The sequence below is a fragment of the Ammospiza caudacuta genome, chromosome 2 (assembly GCF_027887145.1).
Source record: "Ammospiza caudacuta isolate bAmmCau1 chromosome 2, bAmmCau1.pri, whole genome shotgun sequence".
Taxonomy (NCBI): domain Eukaryota; kingdom Metazoa; phylum Chordata; class Aves; order Passeriformes; family Passerellidae; genus Ammospiza; species Ammospiza caudacuta.
Genome location: NC_080594.1, coordinates 29236178 through 29263426, shown reverse-complemented (window position 1 = coordinate 29263426; position 27249 = coordinate 29236178). Strand labels below are relative to the sequence as shown.

Below are 27249 nucleotides of genomic sequence, written 5' to 3'. Positions count from 1 at the left end.
GTTCCTTGTCTCTCCGATGGCAGCCCCTAAACCTTCCTGTCTTGATGTGTCTCATCTGTCTGTGTTTCCTGATGGATGTTGCAATCCCCAGATGTTTGGATACCTGATTCATCTCAAGGAAGACTGTGAAACATTAGGTATTTTTAAATACCCAGCTTTATAATTGTTTTGTTTAACTTTGCAGCATTCTGAACTCATATAAGGCAATAATAAAAATCACTGCTGTTTTCCTTCAAAGTTTTTTGCCATTGCTGCTTCTAAATTTGTGTGCACACAATGGCTTTTGCCTTTGCATTAGCAAGGTTATAACATTCCTGTTTCCTGAATTCGTGTTTTTCCAATGGCTTTTTTTCAAACCCTCTGTAAAGGTTTCTATCAGGAGTGCCCTGGCTTTTGTGCGAAGGAGGATGGATGTTACCCAAGTGCTACCAAACTGAAGTTAAGAAATTTCCCCAACAAAACCTGAAGTCAGAAGAAACAGACCTCGTGCCTGTTGTCTGCAAAGGTCTGCAGGCCCACAAAGCTGACTTGAGTTGCATTTGAGTTTTGCATATCTCAGAAGCCTGCTGGATTACACTCTGGAGCTCTCTGGAGCCTTTGCTGTGTCTTGGCCAAAATGAGAGCTGAAGATGCCTCTCTGAAGCCCTGTTCATTTCTTGAACTTACTCTTCTCAGATTGCTCTGATCAGGGCTGAATTTGAAGTAAAGACGCCTGACTTCAATTTCCCTGAAATACAGGGTGTTCATCTCAGGATTTTTATCTGAGTCTGTCTCTAGCTTGGCTCCAAGGGAAAAGAGAATAAATACTACAGGCCAGGAGACTGCAGATGCAAAAAATTATAGGCTTTAAAATGTCACTAGCTGAGCACATAATAGATATTCTTCACATTTTATGATTAGCTGTTGTGTTCTGTTGGCCAGTGCTGCCTTCCTGATGTAATTTATAAAGGAGTCTCAGGTCAGGGTGAGGCAAGCCAGATTCAAAACTGGATTTCCTGAGAACACCGCTATCTTTTGCAACTTTTCCTTAGCTTTCTCAGAGCAGGACAAGCTTGCCTGTGTACACCTGACTGTGACTCCCACCCACTTTGCCATCTCCCCTTCCATTCCTAGTCCAACAGGACATCATCCACCCAGATATCTGCTTGCATTCTGCAAAGCAAACTGGTTTATGAACCAGGTTATGCAGCTGAATCATGCTATCATGCCCAGCATTTCAGATCAAGGGAAGTGCATTATGTGTAGGATTCATACAGCTGTCTCCCATCTCTGCCCAGAGCTCTCTTAGAAACTGGGATGACCTGAATGCTGTGTGTGAAACCAGTCCCCACATGGGGCCATCTGTGCCTAGGGGACCAGGGCACTGGTCTTTAGGCCTTGGCAGCTGTATCTTCACTTCATGGATTTGTATTGATGTGTTTCCTTGCAACTTCTTTCATCTGCTGCTCAGGTGGGCCAGAGGCACAGCTGGCCTCACTGAATGTTCCCTGCCCAGCATCCTCTGGTGCATGAAGCTGTGGAGTAGAGGGGGCTGTGCAGAGCAGTGTGGCAAAGTTGGATGGAGAAGGGCTGTACAAGCCAAGGGATCCAGTTAGGAGCAAACCCCTTGTCTGTATGTTGTGCCACGAGCCTTCCCTAGCACGGGGCTCTCATCACTCCGTGTGTCCTTTCAAGCTCTCCATACACAGAGTCTCTTGCAGTGGGACACAAGCAGTTTAAGGGATTTTCATGCTGTCAGAAGAAGAGTGTCTTCATTTTGTTAGTGTGGCTCTGAAAGGTTTCTCCAGCACCTTGTAGCCTCTGACTCCTTGCCTCCATTTCAGCATGCTGCCTTTCACCGCTGAGCTCTTCCTGAGGCACAGCCTGCAGGGCATGGGGCCAGCCTCTGACCTCAGTGATACTAGTATAAATCTGGGATACTGCAGCCAACTGGTATGGAAGTACTCAACTCTGGATATACAGAAAGTATTCCCAGCCATAAAGGGGCTTATGATTTGGGTTAGTGAAACAGCAGATCAAAGGCAACTTCTATGCGATGGGGATACTTGCAAATCTCTCTTGTGACAAAGTGTTTCTGCAACATCTACACTTTCCTTGTTACTACTAGAGTGAGCCATGACTTAATTCCAAGGATGTCCAAGGAATGCGCCAGAACTTAACTGATGCAAAGAATGAAAAAATAACCAAATTTTAGGTGGATTTGTCCACAGAAGGTTGACTGTTGTAAGTTGCTGCATTTGACATTGAAGACAGTGGTGCTGTCAGTTCCAAGAGAAGTAGGTTGTGTTGGCCTAGAACTCTTCTCAGATTGCTGAGAAACTCTTGGTGAGGTTGGGTATGGATCAGAGCAGTGTCCAAGTTGAAAGCTTCAATGACAGTGTCTGGATAGGAGGTTTTGGAGACCTGGAGACAAGGCATTGTCTGATTTGAGTGTGCTTGACACAGAATGACCTTCCTTGAATGAAACTAAGCTGCAGACAAACATGAACTTTTGTGAGACTTGCAGCAAAATTCCTCTTTGGCCAGGGTCCCTTTTTTCTGTAATTGAAGGAAATTAATGGAAAATAAAGAGTGGGAAAAAGCATTGTGATAGGAAAAGATCAACTGAACCTGAGAGATGCAGAGCAGAGAGCAGGAAGAGCCTCAGCTCATTCCTAAATTGGATCACATCCTTACTGCAATGCTTCCCAGGAAAGTGCAGTAGAGCAGCCTTGCTCAGTCTTCTCAGGCTGAAGCCAAACACCAAACATGTTATTTTAGAACAACTGAGAGGCCATGGCCAAAATTTTGCAGCGTATTTGTGGGCAAAGAAGAGAGAGAGAGCAGGACAAAAGCCCTGGAAGCCCTGAAGATCCCCCTTGGTACAAACACTTCACGTGGGCCAAGGAGCAATGCTAGGACAACCCTTACTGGGGAGTGCAGGCTAAAAATGCTTCCTGTGATGGGGCAGAAAGAAATGGCCTGTGATTGCTAGTTGCTTCAGCTGATTTTCCCCTTTCCTTACAAGAATTCTGCCCTGGGATGCTGTGACAGCAGGAAGACACATTTTATGGGCAGTTCCCTGAGGTCAGGCAGAGCCTACTGCGCTCAGCACGGACTCTCCTGCAATCTTACAAGGAGCAGCATGGCTCAGGAAGGTCCCAGGTCATCTCAGAGCAGTCCTGGGGGCATCTAAGGAGGTCTCTGGGGCAGGATATTCCCGGCCACCCTATCCCGACCCTGACACACATACCCTTGGATTTGAGAGAAGTCAGCAGAGCTGGAACAGCCATGAGATCTGAGTTCTGACAGCCCTGCAGTCAGCTGGCTCAGGAGGCAGAAGTAATGCATATATTTGGACTCTTCCTGCAGACAAAGCAGGGAATGTGTCTGAAGGAGTGGATACCCATCCCAATATCCAAGGAGAGCGCTGAGCTCCCAGCATGGTTTTCCTGTGTGCCTGGCAGCATCAGCAGCTGCTGGTTTGGAACAGTCCGCGCGTCCTCGTGCCAGCCAGGGCAGCTGGAGGTGGATTTGTTTTCTGTTGATTTCATGGCAGTGTTGCTGCATCAGGCCTCTGCTTTGGTGTGAGGAACAGCAACACCCTAGAGGAGACACCCAGTGACCTGCTGGCTGCTCCATGGCCAGCCAATGCGCGCGGCCGGCGTGGGAAGCGGGCAGACCACCCTGACGGCACCAACAAAGCCATCATGCTGGCTGACATTTCAAGGGAACAGAGAAGGGAACAAGGGCCGGGAACAAAAGCTAGGAACAAAAGTCTTTGATGCAGTTTAGAGCTGCAGTTGGAAGATATGGGCCTGAATGGTAAATGCCAGATGCAAGTGCATTTTTGCTGGGGAGGGATTTTAAACCTCCATCCAGGTCCCAAAGGTGGGGCTTGAGTCTGAATTCCAGGGCAAGAAAGTTATGCTGAAAACTGAGTGTGCTGTGAAATTAAAATGAAAGGTAAAAAAAAAACAATGGATAGCTGAGGAGATGGAGGAAGTCAGTAGCCAAGGAAGGCAAGAAGTGTGGTATAACTGATATGTAAACAGAAAGAGCATCTTTTGCAAGGAATTCAGGCCTCTCCTCACCCACCCCCCGCCCCCAACCTCTCTTCCCTGAAATGATCAGAAATATTGTTGTTTCTCCCTAGATGACCCCTTGATACAGTCTTGCTATTATTGTGGTATTCAGTTATGAGACAGCCATTCAAGAGGAAAAAAAAAAAAAGAAAAGAATTATAGAAGTGACACCAAGCCACAAAACACAGGACCAATTCCAAACATTCCCAGGAACAGGGCTACTGAAGTCTGGTCTTTTGGCACCAACTGACTTCTAGGACAAACAACCCAAAAGCTTTCTCTGACCATCTGATCAGTGATCTGTGATTCAAATCTCCTGAGGTTTTAGCCTGTATGTTCTGGTTTAGGATAGAACTTTGGTTAGGGAGATTCTTTCTGGTTTGGTGGAAGCTTGGGGGAAATTGATCCTCTTCCAGAAAAATACATTTGTGTGAGATTTTCAACTCAACTTTCTGGGTCAGCGATTCTGACAAACCAGTTGCAATTTCTGCATGTTTTACCAACTTCTGAATTTTTGAACATAAGTTTCTGTTTGCCAGGAGTTCAGATACGAGAAAACTGTCTCTTAACCTTAGGTCTTCCACTATCTCAGTGCATGACTCAGGCTGACAAATCATTTCTCTTTCTCCTGTTTGCACCTATGGGATGAGAATGATCCTTATCCTCTGTTAATTCATGACTCCTTGCCGAGGGCTTAGATTTTTGCTGACATAAGCAAAGCACATTTTGTGAGACTGTGCTGAGGTTTTATCCTCACAATAGGGGACGTGACATACAAGCAAGATTTCAAATGAGGGGGTTTTGTGTCCTGAGGGTTGAAAAGCAAACCATAGGACACTCACCTCTTCTTTTCTCATTCATTGACAAGAACCACATGCAATGTTCTGGGCTTCAGCTTGCAAGAAACAGTGCTGCCATCCTCAGAAGTGTACAGAGAGGAGTAAATTCTAGGCAGGCATTGATGATATCACTCAATGTCCATTAGAGCTGGTTCCTGTTTTGCACTGTACTGTACTCCATCTTCCCCTACCACAAGACTTCCTTTCATCCAGAACTGGAATAAAATAGGAGAAACTACCCCTAAATAAAAATTCTCCAAAAGGTTTGATTAAGTGAAAGATATCAATAAAGGAGTAAATATATTTCACCTTCTAGAAACTGTGTAACTGAGTGTTGGTTGAAAAATTGAACAGAATCCATGCATTCTGGTGAAACATTTTGATTTTGTGAAATGCACACTTTCCTACTGGAAAATCTTTCAGCTGGATGATTTTCAAGTGGCCTTTCTTCCCACATGCTCTAGTATCCAATTTAAACTCCAGCTGCTGGTTATGGTCGTCCCTTGCTGTAGTGAGTGCTGGCACTTATGCTTTCCTTTAACTCAGCAAACTCTTCCAGGGAATCTTTCTGTTGCTTAAAAGGCACCACCTGATAATGACATGGGAAGGCTGATGAGATGGTTTTGTCTTTGTCTCAGTGGCCAGGGAAGGCTGATGAGATGGTTTTGTCTTTGTCTCAGTGGCCAGTGCAGACCCATTACGTTTAGAGTAATCTCCTGATGGATTTTGAATATCCAGGATGCCTGCCTCCCACTGTGTCCCTGAGAAGGCAATCCTTCATGATACTATGTCCCAGCGTTAGGATGTTTTCCCTACTCTGTAATACCCTCTCACAGTTCCATTCACTCATGGCTACAAGCCCTTGATCACCCAGAGGCAGCTCTTTCCCTCGATGCTGTGCCTCCCTGTGCAGACCACTGCTGTGTGCCTTCCTTTCTCTCCTGGTCATTGGGCCAGCTGTGCCTATTCACCACCAGCACTTTGTTCTTCCTCCCCAGCTAATCCCTGCAGGTCATTAGAGTTTCTGAGCCTTTTCTCTTCCTCCTCCCCATGTGCCGCATGGTATCCTGTTTTCCTTGTAACTGTAGCCGCACTGCAGGGCTGAGAGACTCAAGGATTTTTCCATTAATAATCCCCACGCCCTTTTCCTGGTCAGTACAGTGCTTAAGAGGGATTGAGGTAATTCATTCACGAATAGCAGGCGGTGCTTGGAGAGGGGGAGAGGGTGGCAGGAAGATGTGGGCTCGATGGGCTTGGTGTCTCCTGTGCCCCCCTCCAGCCAAGGGAGATTTTGCTGCCACAGCAGCTCCCCATCCCACTGTGGTGTGTGAGCGCTGGCACAGCTCCAGCCATGGGGGCACACCCTCTGTGCCTGGGAATGCTTGCTCCAGAGTCAGCACTGCACATTTCAGCAGCCCTGGCCAGCTCCTGTAGTTGGGCTTTTTTTCCTTTGCATCTTACACCCTCACCAGAATTTAAGATTTTGCAACTGCACCTTGAGTAAGAATTTCTTCTGGTGAGGAAAACTAAGCCCCAGTTCACTCTCTTGCAGCTCTGCTGGCTCTGCCAGACTTGGGGCCACATCTGCTGTTGACTATAGTTGCATACAGCTGGAATAATTTTGTTGGCCTCTAGTTTGTGGCAAACTGCGGACAGAAATTGGAGGTATAGTCCTTTGCTTAGTTACTGCAGTGTCTCAGGAAGGTGACTAGGCCACAAATAGGAAAAAAAGGAGAATATCACATTATAAGAATGTATTTTATTAACATATACTTATGACTCATCCCAGAGGACAATTAGGAGCACTAGTTCTAGATAGTCTGCTAAGAGACAGGTGCTATTCCGGTTATTGCTGTGCACTCCTCAATAAACACCCTCCCCACCCCACCTGTTTGGCTACAGTGGTATGGATGTGGTATAGAAAATGCTGGGGGGCTCCATTTCCCCAGTCAAGAGAAGCGCTTTCCTGCTGGGGTGCATGTCCTAAGGGGACTCAACTCCTTGCTCTGTGAGGGAGGCCATGGGACCCTCATAGCTGAAATCCTGTGAAGGGCAGGCAGCACTGTTACCCTCTGGCTGTGCTCCTCACCCTCTGCCCTGCTGTGTGTCCCTGTAGCCACAGGCTCCATGTCTGTTTCTTACACTGTGCAGCAAACTGCAGACTTCCTGGTGGGAGATGGGACGAGCCCATTGGCTTCTCTAATGGGACAGTGCAAACCTTGAATACCATGGGCTGGGGGAGGCCTGAAATGATGTCTGGTTAGGTTTCCTCTTCTCTGCTGTGGCAGTGACACACACAGTGGCAGTCCGTGGAGCTGAAGTGATTCAGCTTGGTGTGAGCTGTGTTCTGCACATTCGTCGCCCATTTTCTCCACTGCTGATGAAACAGCACTGGCAGTGGTAGTGATTCCTCCATTTGAGAGAATAAAAAGGAAGGCAATAGTCTGGTGTAAAGGTCTTGGCATTTTCCACAGCTTATGACAGCGCTGCTGGAACGCAGGGGCTGTGGCTGTAGCTGTTCTATTGTGAGCTTGCATTCCTTAGCAGTGGGAAATCGGCAGCTGTAATTAGTCTCTGATGTTCTCTGCTAATAAGTGATTTTCTGCTACTTGCAAATACCAGCATCCCTAAGACATAACTGTATTGATTTGACCTCTTATCTCTTCTCTCTCCTCCTCATTGAGAGGGACCCCAGATGTTCTCCAAGACTACTTGGAAAAAAAGTACGGAAAAAGTATGGAAAAAACCCATCCACCCCTGCTCCTCCCTATTACATCTCTTTCTCCAGTACTATTTTTTTTCTTTTCCCTGCCATTGGGTAGGAAAATGGTTCCTGCCAGTCCTCATGGAAAAGGACACAGATGCCGTCAGGAAGCCCATTTGCTTTAGGAGGAAGAGGAGCCTGACATCAACAGGAAGAGCTGTGCAGCAGAGCTGCTCCTGCCTCTGAGAGAGGGGGCCTTGAAAACAATGTCAGCTCGCAGTTCAGGACCAGCCAGCAGGAAACGCATGCACCCTGGTGTTTGCTGTGCAGAGGAAATGATAAGCACTACCTAGCCTGACTTGGAGCCCAGATAGCAGAGGGGGGAAAAAAGTGGGGGAGGGGGAGCAGGAAAGTTGTTTTTCTTCATACTGCTTCAGAGCCTGCCCTTTGCAAAATGGAAAACAAAATAAAGTGTGAAATATGGAATATATCAGGAATCTGTTGGGGGGCTTGGAAACCGAGGAATACAATTGCCAAGTGATTAGATTTACTGCTTTAGTAACCGCTTGGTATTGGGTTTTTTCCTATTGTTAGCACTGAGAATGACCCTTAGTTTGATAACCCCTGGCATGCATGTTTATTGAGAGGTGAAGGGAGCAAGGGGCTTGTATCCCCTGTGGAAGATTTTTTGTGTGGAAAGACATGGGGACAGAAAGACATGGGAGCAGAAGGGCCTCGTGAGTACAAAGAAAAGTGTTGTGTAGATGGATGTCTTTCCTGACTTGTCCTTACTAGGTGAGGGGATAGAAGCCTTCTTGAGAAGTAAGGAGATACCATCATGCTGAGTATTTTATTCAGCTTTATTTCTTTTCCTCTTTTACCAGTGTCTTTAAAAGCAACATTGTGCCTCCTTTCATCCCGGACCATCTGACAGAGTTAGTTTCTATTTCTGATGCCCTTCCACCTCTGGCAGGCAGTTGCAGAGTCCAGTCCCTGCAGCTTAGCCTTGGAGAAACCATTCCTTGTCCTCTGGGTGCATCTCAGTAGTTGTGTGCTGACGTCCTGAGGTGGAGGTGGACAGACACAAACAGCTTGGCAGGAAACATTCTAAACAATCCTAGCCCAGCTCAGCCTCTGGAGGGCTGGGAGGCATTGTGACACCATCTGCAAATGTTGTTCTGCCACCTTTGCTGTCCTTGCTGATTCTCTCAGGCTCTGGAGAGCGAGCAAGCTGCCCTCTTGCAACATATGTGAGCCCTGATGTGCCACAAGGCTGGCAGATGGAGCAGTGCTGTGCTCCCTGCTGTTTCTGCAAGAAGCCCTGAAGGAGCAGCACCACATGCAGATGTTTGAGCCAGGCTGCTCAGCAGCTTCTTCTTGAGCTCTTTACCCTCCCTGGTGTATGGAAAGGAAAACAAAATCCTTGTGAGCATAGCTGTAAGAATACACTTTAGAGTACTGCAGCCTCTGAAGATGAAAAGGTGTAGCCAACATGACCCATATCCCCTGGGCTGCCCTTCTTAACTAAATTACTGAGATAAACCAGTCCATTGAGACTGGTTCTGGACTTGCTGATGCCGATGTTCTTGCATGCTTGAGCAGCAATCCCCCAGACCAACAGCTTTCCTTGGCTGTGGGTGAGTGCTTCACCCAGCAAAGCCTTCAGCAGCAACAAACAGGAGGACCACATGTCATGATGTGTCCCCCAGACCTATGACATTGGCCTAACATGACTTTCACATCTTTTGACTTTGTTAGGCTTTGATTGACAACTCAATAAAACCCATCTGTTTCTCTAAGAAGAATTTCCTGGTAATGCACATGAAACCTCACACATGCACACACATACATACATAAACAAACATAGTTGTATGTGTAAAAATACATTCATTTGTGTATATGTATGCACACACATTTATTTGCTGATATATGCATTTATTTTTGTGTAGAGTTATGTGTGTCTGATCAGATGCTGCTTCTGGCAGAATTTTCCCCATGTTTTTCAGACCCAGAAACTGAGCCCACAGACTGTTGTGATCATATACCTGGGCATGATTTAGGATGGGTAGAGCAGCACCTTGTTTCACCAGAAAAGCATCAGCAATCCCAGTCACCCACAGCTTAATCCTCTTCAGAGAAATACTGACCTGTTTTCAGCCTCCTCTGAGCAGGGTTGGGGGGAGCATTTCTAGGTGACCTTCCACTGCCAGCAGAAGTCTTAATTCTCCAATCTGTGCTGAAACTCACACCATCATTTTGTGCTCCTGTAAAGCTGGTGAAAATGCTTCTGTCATTTGTATACCTCCTTTGCTAGTATTTGCATGTCTCAGTAAAAGGTGAGAGGGTGTAGAACAAATTGATCCTATTTTCTTTTGTGGAACATACTGATGAGTCCAATGGGATTTTTTGTATGAGTGTGTTTCTTTGGGTCAGGCCCAGGCAACCTGGCAATGAAAGCAGTCAGTCTAAATATATGCTCAGCAACTGAGCAAAGATGGAATGGATTTGATGCTGCTTGGCTACAAATTATAATGCTTGATTATTGCTAGTGCCTTTGCATGTTTGTTTTCAATCAGACCGAAATCATAAAGCCTTATTTACTTTTTAGCAAAAGTCTGTTTTCGTTTGCCTTTCACTTCTCATTTGCAGCCGTCATGGGTTTGCATTCAGGCTCCTCATCTGTCTGCCTGTGATATGTAATGATCCTCAGTGATTTCTCCTGCTCTTTGCCCTAAGTTGTTGACTGTCTGTAAAACAGCCCATTTGGAATAACCTCTGGAAATTGCTGTACCGCTCTTGACTAGGAGAGCCCTAGAGGCAAGATCAGGGAGAGGCCTGAGTGAAAGAACATTGCTGCATAACCCAGTGTCAGTCTGCATCAGTCCATCAGTGTGACAGAGGACAAAATAAAAAGAAGGGAGAAGATATAAGTAAGTTCTGTGAGATTCAACCATGCCGTTTTTCTTCCACATGAGAGCTTGGTCCAGGACCAGCTTCTCTGTTAGTTTGTACCTTGTTACTGAATGATAACCTGGGCTCTCAGTGGGATGATGAGCCCCTGTTCTCCCTTTTACACACCTGAGCTCATTGGCACTGCCATCCTGAGTTAGCTGGCACAGCTGGATGTGTGCTTTAAAGCTTGGGAGTGGCTGTCATGTATGCTTGTGAACGTGTGGCAAGCATGGAAGGAGAACCATTAGTGCTGGTGAGCCTCCATCCTCTCCTTGCACATTTGAAGGAAAATTACACATTCCAGAAATTTCCTGGAAAAGAACAGCAGAGAGAACTGCAGAGCAGCCCACTTTGCTGCAACATGGGTGTTCCTGAGATAACAGCCCAGTTCCTTGCTTCATCTTGTCACTTCTGCAGCCTTCCAATAGCATTTATTTGGGAATTAGCTGCTTTTGTCACCACCATGCCACCACTACAAAAGGGAAGCAAGGATCTGTTGAGCAGTGGGAGATCATTACAGAGCAGCACAGAAGCTGCAGGCAGATTCCATGTCCTCTGGAGATTGCTACAGATTTCAGTGTATGGAGATGGTGTTTGTGAAGGGCACAGTACAAAGGACTTCAAAACTGTTTAACTAGTCACGGGTATTTTTCAGGTGCACATCAAGACCTAAGCACTCAGAATTTCCTTCTAACAGCCCCAAAAGTCTGTATTATAAAGAGAAAGCTGGAATCCCTATTGCCTAGCACACTAGAGTCCAAGCTGAAAAGGACTAAGGGACAAACTAACACTGACACTCAGGTAGGGAGCATTGATCCCCTTGAATTGCTGCTGTCCTGATTCTGATCCTAATAATCCCATGTAGGAATCTCAAAGTGATGAGGGAGATTTTGTGTTCTACCTCCTTACAACAGTCAAGAAGCATGTGTTGAAGCTTACAAGTTGCCTCCACAGTAATTTTGGGATTGTAAGAAAATGAGCAGGTCTATATCAGGTGGCAGGCCCAAGTAAAAGATGTGATTGATTTTTAAATTTCTTCTGAAGCTCTTGTAAATGAAAACATGAAGACCAAAAGCTGGTGAGAGGAGGAAGAAACTTATGGAGTCCATGCAATCTGGGGCTTTGTTGCCAGCAGTTAAGTGGGTTAGCATGGCTTACTTGGATTTCTATGCTTAAGAGGAGAGCAGAAGAAGAAAGGAAAGCATGATACAGAAAACATGCTATGAGCTTGTTTATAAATCTGGATGAAAGACAGTAGGCTGTCAAGAGACTTCAGATGAAGCCTGCATTGCTGGCTTTCCATCCCATCACCCAACACTTACCTGGGCTCTTCCCTGGCAGGTTGCTTGTCCCAGTTCCCTTGAGCTGCAGCATCGGCATCGCCCTTCTCCTGCACTCCATCATTTGGTGCAGCCTTTGGATTTGTTACTGGTTTTGGTACCTGTCACCAGAATCGAGGTCCATGGCAGAATTCCTGTCTTACAGCTTGCTTATCATCACAGCATCTAGGCATTTACCAAGACAGAGGTCAATTCATTACATGCGTCTCCAAAACTATTCTGATGTTTTATATACTTACACCCGAGTCCATTCCCAGACACAGCATAAATTATCCAGTTACTCCCATCTCCAGAATTATTTATCCTGATTGCTTGTGATGTGGTAAACAAAATGCTGTACAATATCCACCCTAATCTGCTGTGGATCAGGGTTGTTAGGATTGGAATGGTTAGCTGAGGATGTGCACAGCTCATTGACCTGCCATGCAGAACCTGAGCCACTGTTTTCCGAAGTGGTTGTACCACAGAGTCATAAAAGCCAGGAGTGGAGATATCCTGTTCTGTTATCTTTTCCTTTTTTTGCAGGAAATTCTCAGCAGGATGTTTTCCTAACAAAACTATTCTAGTATTTAGTACAACCTCTTTCAAAAGTGCCTGCGTGACAGAATTTGCCAGCTATGTCAAGGTGAAGTCACATTTCAGAGGGGCACGGTGACCGCTGGGGCTGATAGTCAGCATTCAGTGCCTGCTTTGGCAGTGCTTTCTCTTAGGCTCTCTTTGATGTGTGCTGTCTGTGAGATGGCTGGGTCTGCCAAGGGCTTTTTCATTCCTGCTTCAAACATCACAGTTGTCAGATCTGCTCTGGAAAATCAGGTGTTCCTACATGTCTTACTTAGATATGTTAGATGTAAGCTGGGTATAATATCAATGGGGGAAAAAAAATATCCTTGATGGTGGTGCCATTGGCTTCACTCAAACTCCCAGGCAGGGAGGTTGTGTTGAAATGTGTGAGCCTGCAGGTTGTGTTGAAATGTGTGTGCTTGGAATTAGAAGGGCACATCCCAAACAGCACTCAGTGTTTCCACTTCCCACGCAGGCCATGGAGGGTGATGACTCGCAGCATCTGACAGATTTGAGATCTGTTTTTCCTACATTTTTGCCCACAAAATCACAACTGTGACAGGACAGTGCTTTCATCACAGGGAATGGCACTGTTGTGATAACCTTTGTGACATTGCAGGGCCATTTCTCACAGAAGCAGAGGGGAAAAAACACATGAAGTGTGTGACTTACACAGTGAATAAATTGTGCTGCCCATGTGGACAGGATCACCTTGGTGCCAACCATTCATCCCTTTAAACTGTGTTTATGGCAGCTAAAGGAGAGAAGCCAAGGTGAATTGTACAAACCAAGGTGGTTTTTTTTAAGCTGGTTTGGTGCTGTTTACTATCTCATGCTGTTCAAATACGTGTGTGTGTGTGTGTATGGAGGGGTTGTGGCAGCTTGGCCACAGCTAACAGCCAAATTCAACCCTGGAATTTGAGAGTGAAACAGGTTTTGGCTTTTTTTTTTTTTTGCCTTTTTTTTTTTTTTTTTTTTTATTCTGCAAAATGAATTTAGTGCTGGTGAAAAGTATGCACAGACATCCTGGAAACTGAAGCTTTGTCCTTGTAGCATTTATGTCCTGACAGGGCAAACCATCCCCTTTCCCAGCTCTGCCATTTTAATCTCTGAGCAGGAGAGACCCTCTGCATGGATTTTGGGTGCTGTGGTCCCTTCCATCCCTGGCTGGTGCTGGCAAGGAAGCAGTGGAAGGCAAAGGAAATGCTATGTGGTGGGAAGGCAGGATTTACCTTAGCTGCCACTGGTTAGGGCAGTGCACTGGGAGAAAATCTGGTGTTGTGACTGATGTGCTGCACCAGGGCTCGGGTGAGCTGCAGGGAGGAGAACACGGCTTGATCTGCTTTCAAGTCTGTTTCTCAACCAACCTTATGCCTAGTGAAAATCAGGCCATGTCAGCAAAAAAAGAAAAAAAAATATAGTGAATCAGCTTTAAAACTTGTGATTTACAGTAGAAAGTCAGGAAATGCAGAAAAATATCATATCAGAGATACTGATGATCAAGTATGTTGCCATTTGTACAATGTTGTTTCTTTCCTGTGATTAGGAGGCCAACTGAATATATTAGTTTGTTCTATTTCGTTATTATTTTGTACAAAATAACAGCTCTTGCTTAGTACAGACTGAAACACTTTATAAAAGGAAGTATTTTCTATTTTAGTAATTTAAATTGAAACAGGAGACTTTTGACCTTTATTGTCGTGGTATTGACATAGCATGATAGGAAGCATGCACTACTATTGAGGGTCATTGAAGACAATTTAAAAAAATACTTATGTATAACAAAACCAAAAGGATGAAATAAAAATGTCTGCAACCTTTTTTTTTTATGGTGCAGGATTCATAGTGAGGGGAAATTTAAAAAAAAAAAAATCCAAACTATTTCCTGCAAGTCAAAAATCAAAAAGTTGGTGTTCCAGGTGAAATGAAAGGTCTGCATTTATCCTCCCAATAGCTGAACTAAAATTAAAATAAAATTAGAGAGGACATAAAACCTCCACCATGTGGCAGAAACCAGCAACCAAGGAGGCCCTGAGCATGTCTGTCAGCAGTGCTTATCCTTACAAGGAGTAGTCTGAGAAAATAACAGAAGGATAAAGTAGAAAATTCAGTGTGCTGCTGTTCAGTCCAGCTCAGTGCAGTGCACCCTGAGCACATGGCCCTGTCCAGGTTAGCTGACTTACTGTCTAACTGGGCAGTAAGTCTAACTATTCACACTGACTGGTTAGGGTGTCTGACTCAGCAGCCTCCTCCCTGGGTCCCTCTGTAGCCCATGGACACTCAGAGTTTCTTCTGGAAGGTGGCACTGAAGGCCAGGATATTGCCTGCATCTCCTGCTGGACCAGCATTCTCCTTGCTCTTTGCTGGCTTTGGTGGGAGGCCAGGAGGCCGTCCTCCCACTGGTCACTGGATGGGGTCACTCCCTCTTTTCTTAGTGACCTCTCCAGCTTGGGCTGCTTGGGGATCCAAAGAGCTCAGTCCGGTGCCAGATGGAGCCTTTGCCAGGCTGGCAAAGAATGGGCACCTGGCTTGCTGGTGGGGAGGTTTGGGGGGTGGCAGCACCATGGCTGGGAAGGGAGAGCCAGCAGGGCAGGGAGGTGGGAATTTCAGTGCCCACTGCTTCCACTGGGAGCTGGGGGGATCAGAAGGAGGAGAAGTGGTGCCTGACCCAGTGAGAGTAGCAGACACCTGTAAAGGAGGTGGCATGGGCTGTCTTGGAAAAGACCCTGGTGAAGGTGCACACTGAACTTGGAGGTGATACCCAGTGAGAGTGGAATGAGTTACTGTGACTGCCCTTCTGGTTTATTTTTGTCTAGGGGAAGAGAAGTATTGTCTTTTGTGTGCAGAGTGTTTATAACTCAATTTCCCTTCTGACTGGTGCCTTGCTCCACGCTCTCTTGTCCTCCTCCATCTGGTTTCTATTGTAGTTTTAAATGAGGACAGTTTGGCTGTCTGGCAGAACAAGCAGGGTCTGTGTGACACCAGCTGCCCCTTCCAGCTCCTAAGCCTCCTAAGCTTGCAGCACAGTGTTAATTATAGGAGTGTCAAGACTGGACTCCCTGCCCCCCATCTCCTTTCTGTGCCTGCACGTACAGCCCCTGCTGCAAATCCCCATCCACGTCTGATCTCCCCGTGGGAGACACCCAGCCCTGTGATTTACATGCCCTGTGACTCTGATAGAGACCTGCTGTAAAGCACATGCCAGAGCCTGTACCTTCCTCCATTCAGGGCTGATCCCAGCCTCAGTTCATCAGGAGCCACGTCTGAAATAATCCTACCAGGTCAGAAACTCCTGGAAGTGGGAGAGAGCTGCTCACTGCTGCTCTAACCTCACCACCCCCAACAGCCCAAAAGGCTAAGCTTTGTAGGAGATCAGAGCTGCTCAGGAATGCCAGAGCTATAGGTCCTGCTCAAAGAAAACATTTATTGTGCTCCAGTTCCGTACAAGTGCTGCATTTAGGGGCTTGATTTGCAGGAAGTCAATGTAGTCCCTTCACCTCCAGGGATCTGAGGTCAAAGTCTGTAATTTTCGGTTGCAAGTGAAAAGTGTCCTCTATGGGATTTTTTTTTTTTTTTGACATCACAAAACTGCCACAAATTTTGGCATAACTGACTCTTTCTCTTTCTATGAGCCAAAGACCTGGTATGGCAGGAAATCTTGTACAAGATGAGTGAAGGGCACTGGCAGAGATAAGTGAGAAGCCCAGGGCTGGAAAAGCAAGGAAAAATGCAGGGCTGCAGTAAGAGATGCTGGCAGAGCTCAGCGTATATTGCCTATTTGCAATCTATAGGTTGTCCCTGCTGTGCAGTTTTCACCCAATTTTAAAAAGGGGTTGAATTTTATACATTTGCTACAGATTGTTCCCCTCAGGCCCATGTTTTTGCTTACCAGTCCTCAACAGACGGATGCAGCCTTCTCTTCTTCTGTATAGGGGGTTTGCTTACCTGCCTGAGGCCTCTTGACCTAATTTACTCCAAGGAAACTTAGAACTCAGCCAAAAAATGGTGTGATTTAATAAGTCTTACTTTCAAGAGGTCAAATTAGTCACAACAAACATCACTATCTGCATTTTTAGTTGGTGTTCTTATTATTAATACTGAGGCTTTTAAAAGGATCTAATAAAGCATTCTTTGTGCATGTACCCCATTTTTTGGCAGCCAGGCACCATCATATGAGGCTTGTCTCCATGAAAGACTGTTAACCTTTAGACAAACCTTGTCATGTGGCTGTCGTGATCAAATATGTTTTCTGTTCAATTAATTCTTTTATTCGTTGCATGGAGTTCAATGGTTTCTATTCCCTCACCCAGACAGATCCGAGGTGGACATGGATCTGCCTAACTTTCATTTTTGCTGGTTACATGTCATTTATTCCAAGACCCCTACCAAGAAGGAAATTTTAATATGCCATGTATGCATAGCTTCTGCCATAAAGATGTTTAAGCCTGATTTTCCAGAAATGGAAATGAGGCCTGAAGTAATTTATCTTTCTCTTTTTTTTTAGCATTCTCATCATCATATGATATGAGTTCCCTACTGCAGTTAATCAGGACTTGCTCAGAGATAGGAAGGTCCTCTTTTTTTGATGTGTCACTTGGATTTTTCTTGGAAGGATATTACCGAAAATTAGTACTTCTTTTTTTTTCTCTGTCTCCTTCCACACCATTCAGCCCACATAGCAAGTAGGTGTTGCATGCACTGAAAGGAATGCTTCCCAGGTTCTTTCCTTTCTGGAATGCTCTGATGCACCTTCCCCTCCAAAGTCCATGAGGAGAGAATACCATAGCTCTGTGACTGTTGTGGACAAAGCTTTCACTCTGTAGGCTTCAGCTGTTCTCTTTGCAATTCCATGGTTTCATGAACACTGTTTAGGCTTAGGGCCTCTGCCATGAGCTCCACCCAACAGCTTGAGGGTCTTGAAAATCAGCACAAGGGCTTTGAGTGTGACACACCAATGTACCCATGTTATGAGTGCCTGCTCATAAAACCCATAAAGTCAGTTTTTCCCTGGTGTTTTGGAGAAGCTCCTTTGGCTGAGAAGAGTTAGTCTGTTTGGGCCGTTCAGACTTCCAAGTAATCACTGGGACTTTGTGCATGCCTGTGTTTGGGTTGGCTAAAAACAAGAGAAGGGACACATGAAAGGACTTCTTCTTTACTTCCCTCAGCAAGTCAGGAGGCAGAAGGGCAGCCCTTCCCTGAGTGACTGGCTCAGTAGCAGTGTGCCCCTGAGGTGGGTGCAAGCTTGGAGCCCTTCTCACCAGAGCCTGTGCCCTGCAGTGCTTGGCAGGGACAGGTCCACCCATGAGCTGGCTCTGGCCTCAGTGACTCCCATGAGAAATAATAAAATAAAGAAAAATAATAATGTCTAACTGTTTTTGTTCAGGCTGTCATTGGAGGGCTGTCTTTGGATGCCATCTGATGAAGCCCATGTTAATATGTCATCATAGTCCTGAACTTTGAGAAGAAGGGCTCAGGGAAGGTCCAGCCAGAGGCATTGTCTCCAGGGTGTCACAAAGATGCAGTAATTGCTATGCCTGGCTTTCCAGTCAAATCTATGGCTTAGCTGGTTTCTCTCCATACAGCTTTTGAAATGTGCAGTGCAGCAGAGTCAGCATTATAGCAGGGAACTTTTGACTTGTGCATTTACTGACTTGTGCCTATGGCTGTGTGAAGTATTGCATTAAATACACAGTAGTTTCTAGCACCTAATAAGGAAGGGCTTTCTTACTGTTATTGTTATAGCTTGGGTTGTTATAGTACTGGGGACAGGGAGCCTTGATCTGACCAAGAGAATGGGGGGCTCTTGTACCTATATAATGGGGAAAAAATAAACATATACTTTGGGTCCAAGCCTGGATGTAAATGTTGTGCCTCAGGCTCCTCTCAGCTTTAAGACTGGTTAAGTCTTTGTCTAGTTATGCTGATGGAGCTCTTTTGAAGCCGATGTCAGGTTTTGTCAGTGTGCAGATCTAGTCAATATTTGAACTTTATACCCCCTCAGTGGGATTTATGAGCACTAAACTGTGGGTATGTAGGCTTATATGGAAGTGTGAATGCTTCTCTGATTTTTATCCAAGCCAATGAAACCTTTTGGCACAATTCAGCAAGGCTGGAGCTCTATACTGAGGAGGTTGGAGGTTCCCAGGACCTCAAGCTTTGCCACATGCTTTCAATTAGAATGAAACAGCTTATTTTATTTTGGAAGAAAAATGAAGAGAGGGAAACCCTACCTTTCTTTCTGCTATGTTACTGTGACTTCAGGGTCAGTCATTGTCACATGTTAATGAGCATTGCATGGCACAACCACAGTATATCCTCATGGCCACTTTGCACTTGCCACGGGGCTATTTTTGATTTGCACTGTATTTCTTTCATTGCTGTACCCTTCCCTGCATCCACAGAGAGCCTCTGCTTTTTTTTTTTCATGGAACTGTCTTCTCTGTGGTGACTTGTGGGAGCTGTCAGTGTGTATTCACTGGACATCTTGCTTTGCTTCCCTCTCGTAGTCCCTTACGTGCTGAAGAGCTGTGCGGAGTTCATTGAGACTCACGGCATCGTGGATGGGATCTACCGGCTCTCAGGAGTGACATCCAACATACAGAAGTTGAGGTAAGGGCAACGTTTGGGAGTGTCAGAGGGATTCAGGGACATTGCTCATACCTTTTTGGTGTTAGTCCCTCAGGTACACACTGTGGCCAACAGAGCTCCACACTGACGCAGAAGATAAACTGTCTTTGAAGTTGCTAACAGGGAAAGACAGCATTTTAGGGATTAGCCCAAAAAGCTATGTCACCCTCTGCATCTATTAGTGGGAAAGGCAAGGAGGGTCTCAGTGCAAATACTGAGTTCCTCTCTCTCACTTTGGGACAAAGCAATCTCCTTATATCAGTTTGAGATCCACTCCCTGCGTTAGGGATAATGGAGACTAATTGAAACCTCAGCATCTCTCTGAACTTGGGACACAATCTGGGCCAGCCTGAAGAGACATCTCTGCTTTCCCATTTGTTTTTCTCATTTACTCTGTAAATGAGTACTTAGGGTGGAGTACTGGCCTGCTACAGCTCTTATTCACCCATATTGTTATGCTTCCATATTGTTTCAGACAAGAGTTTGTTTCTGACCAATGCCCAGATTTGACAAGGGAAGTTTACCTCCAGGACATCCACTGTGTGGGGTCACTCTGCAAGCTGTACTTCAGGGAACTGCCCAACCCTCTCCTAACTTATGAGCTCTACAAGAAATTCACGGTAAGACCCTTGGCTGTTCTTGTTCTTCTCCAGCAGTGTGGATGTGATGCAGATTCCTCCATGACAGCTGTTTGGGATTCACTCCAATGTCCTGGCTTCTGGTGCATCTGTCCATGTAAACACCTCTCAGTGCTCTTCCCTTCTCATCTCATGTTGGCTCTCTTTCCCTGTCCTTGTTTCTTTTCACCGTTTCATGTTTATTTCTCTCAGTTTGTCTGCTGTTTCCTCCCCTTCATCTTGCTCATTTTTTCACTGCATTTCTTCCCTGCTGCCTCTTTTTCTTCCCATTGTGTGCCTCCTCCGAGCACTACTAATTCTCTTTCTTTTCCTCATTACTGTCCATCATTGAATCTTCTGGCTCACCTGGGCTTGTGATCATCACAGGGGTGTGGTTTCCTCATCCCTGTCCCTCCAACTGCCCCTGACACCTGCACAAACTGGTTGCCCAGCCCACGTGTAAAGTATACACTTTTCTGCATCTGTCACACTTTTCATACTGTTTGTAGAGCTGCAGATGAGGATACTGGTTATGCCAGATATGGCATATCAGGTCCATCATGATCACATTATAAATAAAAATGGCAGAGGAAAGTGGCAGCTGGCCAAGCAGAAATCTCTAACTTTGTTTAAAGAGATTACAATTCAAAGAGTAGTTACTTGATTCTGGAAAGCAGCCATAGATTATACATGGATACAGTTGGAGCTTAGGAGCAGACTGCGGGGGAGCAGAAATATAAGACCACAAAGCCTGAATTTTTAAGAGACTTGGCTAATTTTGATGACAGATAATATTTTATTAAAAGGTGGCACAGCAAGCTATGCTTGCTATTAAAGCCTGCGTGTTTCTTAGCGCTCTAAATCTACTTTCAGTTTTTTATGACACCAGCAAATTTACATTCCATCATTGAGGCTGAAGTCTTGCATGCTGAAGGTATGCATTTCCAGCTAAAAGAATTTACCAACTTCTTAAGATAACTGGTGTGGGGGATGGGAAAGATTGCTTTCTCAGAGTTAGAAACATCCGTCCTTTGTTAAGAATTTCTGTCATCCCGCTCTTTCCCATTTGCTGGGTGGAGGAGGAGGCGACAGCCATTGCCAAAAATGTCTCATGTTGCAGAGAAGAAGTTCTGCAAAATCAGGTGTTGCTGTCTGAGTTGCCTCTCTCCCAAATCAAGCACTTCCAAAGACACTGCTGTGGCACAGGAGGCACTGGGAGACATCCATGGGGTCCTCACAAGGAGATGCTCTCCAAAGTCTCCCTGTTGCCTGTTTTGGAAAGAGGTGTCAGTGCAAGGGGTGCTTGCTGTGGGGCAGAGCCAGATGGGACCAGCCAAGCAGGAGCTTGCAGTAAGAAGTCAGGTAGCTCTTAGGAACACAGCTCTGCTGGGGATTTTGGGGTGGGAGTGGCTCGCTGTGCTGCCTGACAGCCGAGCAGTAATGTTAGGTGTCTTGCTGTTCCAAATTTTAAGTAAGATTGGTCTTTGTTTCAAGGTGATGTAGAGTCAGATCTTCAGGGAAGATCCTGGGCAGATTTGAAAAATTGACCTGTATCCTCAGGATAAAAGGATTTTGAGGATATGGGGTAGGATTGCTGGAGACAGTCAGGATGAATAGGATCTTGAAAATACAGGGTATCATTCAACCATTCACTGTAACTGATGAGTCTCATTTTTGTTGGAGCAATTTGGCCGGTGTCTTCCTGGCTATCACTACTGATTTATGGAAGAAAAAATGCTCGAAAGGAAACATTAAGATTTAGATGGAAACTTCTTTTAGGAAAGAATGTTTGCTGAAAAGTGAAGTTTTGGGATGATGACTTGCAGATTTTCAGTAGATACATTTGGTAAATAGCTTTATTCAAAAACAAAAGGGAAAACATGTCTGTAACTGTCTGAGTGTTTCTTTTACAAGTACTTTCTAAAGGAAATGTCTCAATGTTACAGCAACACATCTAACTTATAGAAAATGTCTTTCAGAAAAGGGTTAAATAGTTCCAAATTTTAATTATCATTTCTGTAACTAATGTTTGAGTGTGATGCTTTTGGTCAACCTTGAGCAGTTGTTTTCTAAAATCTTATACCAGCTTCCCAAAATGTTATCACTTTGGGTTGACCTGAAAGGTTGTTTTTTTTTAAATCTCTGGCTTTTCAGTTTTTCCACTTAGCCACAAAATCCATTATTCATGTAAGCCTGCATAGAAGGGATTTATAATTGGTAACCCAGCTGACAGGAAGCACAGTCAGATACTAGGAGGAAAGAAAGAAGAAAGACCAATTCCCTAAGGAGCAGAAAACCCCCTAGGAGCGTGTGTGTGCGTGGGGTGTCTGAGCAGGGAACAGTGGCAGCTGTACCTCAGCAGAGGAGTGCTGGTAGGAATAAAGAACACATGCTAATCCCAGCCTGACTGAGCCAGAGCTGGCTCTGAGCTGGGATAGGCTGCACTCTGAGTCACCACAGTGATTCAGAGATTTCTGTCTAAGGAAAGTCAAGTTCTTAATGACTAGGGAAGGGTTGTCTTCTTGGTCATCACTATGTCAACTTCGCAGGTGTAACATCCCGGTCATGACCTCACTGGCTATACATTCTTGCCAAGTGATTGCCGTCTTGTATCCTAGTGATGGATGGTTGTTTCTCGGGACAGATAAGTTGACTCTGCTTGGCTTGTTCTAGCCTGGGCATAGAGGGACCAGCTCTAGGAGGCCAAGCTTACCTTCTCTCTCTGGACTGTATTCCACTCCTTAACAAGGGCTCATGAATTGTGGACTCCCAGAATCACTAGTGGAGTTAAAAAAAAAAATCTTAAATGGCGTAAATTCATACCATGATGAACAGATGTGCAAGACATTGAATTATTGGTTCTTCCTTGAATTTTTGTATTCTGCTGCTGTAATCTGCAGTTTTGCAGGGCTCCTCAGGTCTCAAAGCACAGCTCGTGTGGGTCAGACATGTGGCTTGGAGGACTGAACAGGTCAGGACCTCAGAGAAGCTGGTATTCACTTGCTGTCTAATCATTAGGTCTTTGAGACCTGGAAGGTTGAATATGGGAATAAAAATGTGCACCAGGGGAGAAAATATTGTGTACAATCTAATGCTTTAGGTGCACCAGTTAAAGTTTTTATTTCTCTCAGTCTCCATTTTTGGACAAGGCTATTCAGCTGGAAACATTGTATTAAGATGACAAGAGCTCTTATGCTTCAGATTTCTGGGCTTTCTTTTTAAGACACCATAGATGTCGGCGATGGAGAGAGACATGGAGACTGACTTGGTGATCAGAATCCGATTTGGTTGTGGGATACAAACACTTATATACTATTTCAGGGAGACTAGTAATGTGCACTGCAATGATTAGGTTAAAATCACATACACAAACTTATGCATATAACAACATGTCTTGCTTGCAGAGTTTAATGGGATTTTTTTTTTCTGGTAAACTCATTTCATTTAATCTCCTTGCAACCCAGGTCTAATTTTCAAAGTTCCGTTTGCTTTTGCCAAGGCATCCTGTTATCAAATCTCTTACGTTAACCAGGTCCAAAGTCCATCATCTGTCTTGTGTCCCCCAACATTCCAACACACAGACACTTGTAAAATCACTAGAAGGAGTTAACCTGCCTTTAATTTGGGCAAACCAAATACATGTGCATCTCATATATACCTAACTAGTGAGCTCACTTGTTTTATCTGCCATCACTTCTCTGGCAGTGTTTGGTTAGCTGATGGTTGCAGATGAGAAGTGATCTGCAGGGAAGAGGGCTGTGACAAAACCAGCAGTGGTAGCATCATCACAGAGGGTGCTGTAGTGGCTGCTACAGGAAGATGCTTCTCTAGCAGTGGTAATTTCAGGTTCATGATGTTTCAGTGATGGATGGCTTGGGAAGGGTTGCTTCCTTCCTTTCCTCCCCTGGCAGAGCTGACATCTGTCTGGAGGCAAAGCTTGTGCTGGCTGTGTGGGTCACAGCATCTTCCTTTGAACTCGCTCCAAGCTCCAGCGGCAGGCGGGTGGGTAGGAGGAGGTTCCCAGACAGTCGTGCACTGTTTGAACTGGTGGTGGCTTGTCCTCCCCCAGCAGAAATATTGAAAGGGAATAGCTGAACAGATGAATGCCAATGCAGTGAACTCCCAGGAATGCTGACAAAAGCTTCTCATGGCTTTCTGAGCTCTTGGTCTGTAGACATTTGCTCAAGACTGAGATGTATAATTTTGATTCTGTCTAAGCCTGAGTATAAGAGTTTATTAATCTGCTGGGCAGGGATTCTGCTATGGCTTCTTCCATCATGAAATATGCAAACCCACAAAAATAATCCCTTCAGCTATGTTGTTATGACAGTCAAAATATTGTTTATTTTGAAGAATACAGAACATGTATATTCAAGGTATTCTCATAAAACAGCTTGAAAAACATGTTTTAACAGGTTATTTTTGGGGGCTGTCATTGCTTTTTGCTTTTTCCATTATTTTCACCTCTCTCTTTCCCCTCTCATTTTATCCATCATTAACGAAGTTTTAAAAAGTGAAAAGAACAAAAAAAGAAATACCCCATGCAAAGCAAAGCAAAACAAACCAACACAAACCAAACCCCCCCCTGTAATTTGTAATTGAAGGTCTAAGTCCTTGATTGCCCCTCTCCCATAAATACTGACCACCATGTCTGAATGTCTGGGCATGGTGCTGAGACTTGGAGTAACAGTGCATGAAATCTCTGCTGTGCTGGGGACACAAAGAAACTTCTTCTTCCAATAGCTCTGTAGGGTAACAAGAGAGCATTCCCTCTGAGACAAGGGTGTCTCGTGTGATCCTTCTTATCCCTCTTCCTTTTCCCCTGAGTCCATTGCCAGGGTGTACTGTTTCCTTGTGCCCCTGCAGGAAGCAGTGTCGCGCTTCCCCGAGGATGAGCAGCTGGCACGAATTCAAAATGTCATCCAGGAGCTGCCACCATCACATTACAGGTAAGATTGTGTCCACAGAGGTGCTGAGGATCAGCATGGTGACCTCACTCTCATCAGGGAATAGTGCCTGAAATAGCTCTAGGATTCATTTCCAGAAATCAATTTCCAAAAGCTGACTCACCATTTCCAAATCTGGCAACAATTTATCTGGCATTTAAATATCATTGAACAAACCTTTGTTAGAGACAGAACAAGGTGTTCTTGCTGCACTCTTACCATCCCCCTTCCCCAAGTATGAGCACTGTGGCACCCTTGGGCAGTGTCCTGGGTGTGGTAAGGAGAAGATGATCTGCTGGAGGTGCTTGAGCAAGATCTAAGAGCTCAGCCTTTGCAGCATCCCATTCCCTCTTCCACCCATCTCCCGTGTTCTTTGCTCCCATCATGCTCAGGATAGTTTGGTTCATGCCCCACCCCTGGCCACCCCAGCTGGAGCTCACCTGTTCAGCTATTCACTGCCATCCCCTGCAGATGCTGGTGCTGTGTCTCCTCTGCCCCACGGGCTCTGTGATGCCATTGCAGACACCTGGGGAGGGGACAGGGCTGGCTCTGAGCCTTGCTGTCCCAGCAGGCATGCACTGGTAATGTGACACATTTTTCTTTTTTTGTGTGAAACCACTGCAGGACGTTGGAATACCTGATCAAGCACCTGACTCACCTGGCCTCCTTCAGCAACATGACCAACATGCACACCAGAAACCTGGCCTTGGTGTGGGCTCCAAATCTCCTCAGGTACCGTAGAGGTTCCTCTAATCTAGAGCACCGTGCTGAGTTCCAAGGGGAGTGGCAGCATCTGAGCTCAATGACCTGAGGAAAATGCAAAGATGGGGAAAAGCTGAGCAACTGAAGGGAAGAGCATAGCAGAGCAAACAGCTTTTCTTCCAGGTTGAATAATTTAAGGTTTTGCTGCCAGCGTCCAAGGAAGCTTGTGGGTTTGTGTGTTTCTTATTAAAAAAAAGTTGTTATTTGCAAGTTGAGCATAGATTTAGAAATGGGAACTTAACTCATCACTTGGGAATGCTAATGACATTTTTGATGGTGCCAGTGCTTCTGCAGCAGGGCAGTGAGAGACAGCAAGGATCAGGAGGGAGAAAAACAGGGCAATAATACTAGAGACCTGTTCCCAGATCTGCTTGTGCAAAATTGAGATGAGCTTGCTGGGCTTGAAACGGCAGCCAGTGTCAGATCTCAAGACCACCAGCTAGTTTTTCATATTTGTTATGCCTGGCACTCTGCTGTGAAGAAGCCTGGATTAGATGCAGGCAGGGGTTTGGCTGCTATGTTGTAGAGCTAAGCAGAACAAGGAAAAATAGCATATGGGAAAAAAAATTAAATATTTTGTATCTTGTCAAAATTCCCTTTCCAGCCATCCAATACCCCTGCATTTAGAGGAATGAACTATGCAAGGAGAGTGCAAGAGTGCAGCTGGGCAGGAGAGGGGTGATGGCAGAGCCATCAGGGTAGCCCTGGGCTGGCAGAGAGCATTGGCTAGAGAGGTACAGGCCTGAAAAGCATGCTCTAAAGAGTTATCTCACCCTTCTGAATCCCAAAATTGCCAGAGCAGGTTCTGAAAATGAATCAAATGTTGGCACTATTGAATATCATAAATTGGGACTTTACTACTGAGACATTTTCATTCTAACATCTGTCCTTGTCAAAAAAACCAATGAAGTCTGTTTTTCCTTTGCAATCTTTAATAAGTACAAGTCCCAGGGAGGAAAAGAAAGGAGCAAGCAATGTAACTGCAGTCTCCTCACAGGGTTATCCTCTTGGCAATGCCCCAAGCTGTTATCTAACACACCAGTCATTAACTTTACAAAGGATCCATTGCCCAAAGATAATTTCTTCAGCAACACTTTGGCATGTCAAGATAAGGAATATTCCTTTGCTGAGAGCAAGATTGAGAATGTGAGAGCACATGGGGGGCAGAGAAGAGACTATTGGGGCACACAGTGAAGTATTGAAGAAATTGGCATGGGGAAGACCTTAGCAGGGTCTAAGGGATTTCACTGAGAGGTCATTGAAGCACTGAGTAGGGATCTAGAAGCAGCCTTTGAAGGCTCCTGTGTTGTTTTTTCAGGCCCAGCCTTGACATAGCTAAAATCGGAAAAAGGGAGAAGAATGGAACTTGAGAGTCACAGTTTTACCTGCTGAAAATGTAAAAGCCATGTGGGGAAAATAACACATTCAGGAAAGGAAGTAGCAGAGATGGCAAAGAAATCAAAGAAAATAATTTTTAAAAGAGTGAAAAGACAAAGAGAGGATGAGGGCCTGTGAGGGAAGGAGAGGAAGAGGTACAGCAAGAGTGGGGAAATCATCCCAGCTGCCTTGCTTGCAGGAAGGAATCTGGTCTGTCCTTGCCAGGGGCTGTGTGTGGCAATGCTCACTAGTGGTGCCCCTCTTTGCTCGTGCAGGTCCAAGGAGATTGAGGCCGTTGGCTGCAATGGGGATGCAGCTTTCCTGGAGGTGCGCGTGCAGCAGCTGGTGATCGAGTTCATCCTGAACCACGTGGATCAGATCTTCAACAACACCAGGAAAGCCAGCTCTGCAGAGAACATTGGTAGCAACCTCCCTGAGCCACTTCCCGTGTCACTTGCTC

General features: G+C 45.3%; 1 protein-coding gene across 1 annotated transcript in view; it reads left to right on the top strand.

The window, feature by feature from the left end:
- Window positions 1-27249, top strand: part of ARHGAP31 (Rho GTPase activating protein 31) — a 60141-nt gene that overhangs the window by 16606 nt on the left and 16286 nt on the right. The window contains exons 2-6 of the mRNA XM_058824975.1: window positions 18967-19069; window positions 19563-19707; window positions 24571-24653; window positions 25275-25382; window positions 27065-27210. Coding sequence (XP_058680958.1) covers window positions 18967-19069; window positions 19563-19707; window positions 24571-24653; window positions 25275-25382; window positions 27065-27210 — 585 coding nt within the window. The remainder of the gene's footprint in view (window positions 1-18966; window positions 19070-19562; window positions 19708-24570; window positions 24654-25274; window positions 25383-27064; window positions 27211-27249) is intronic.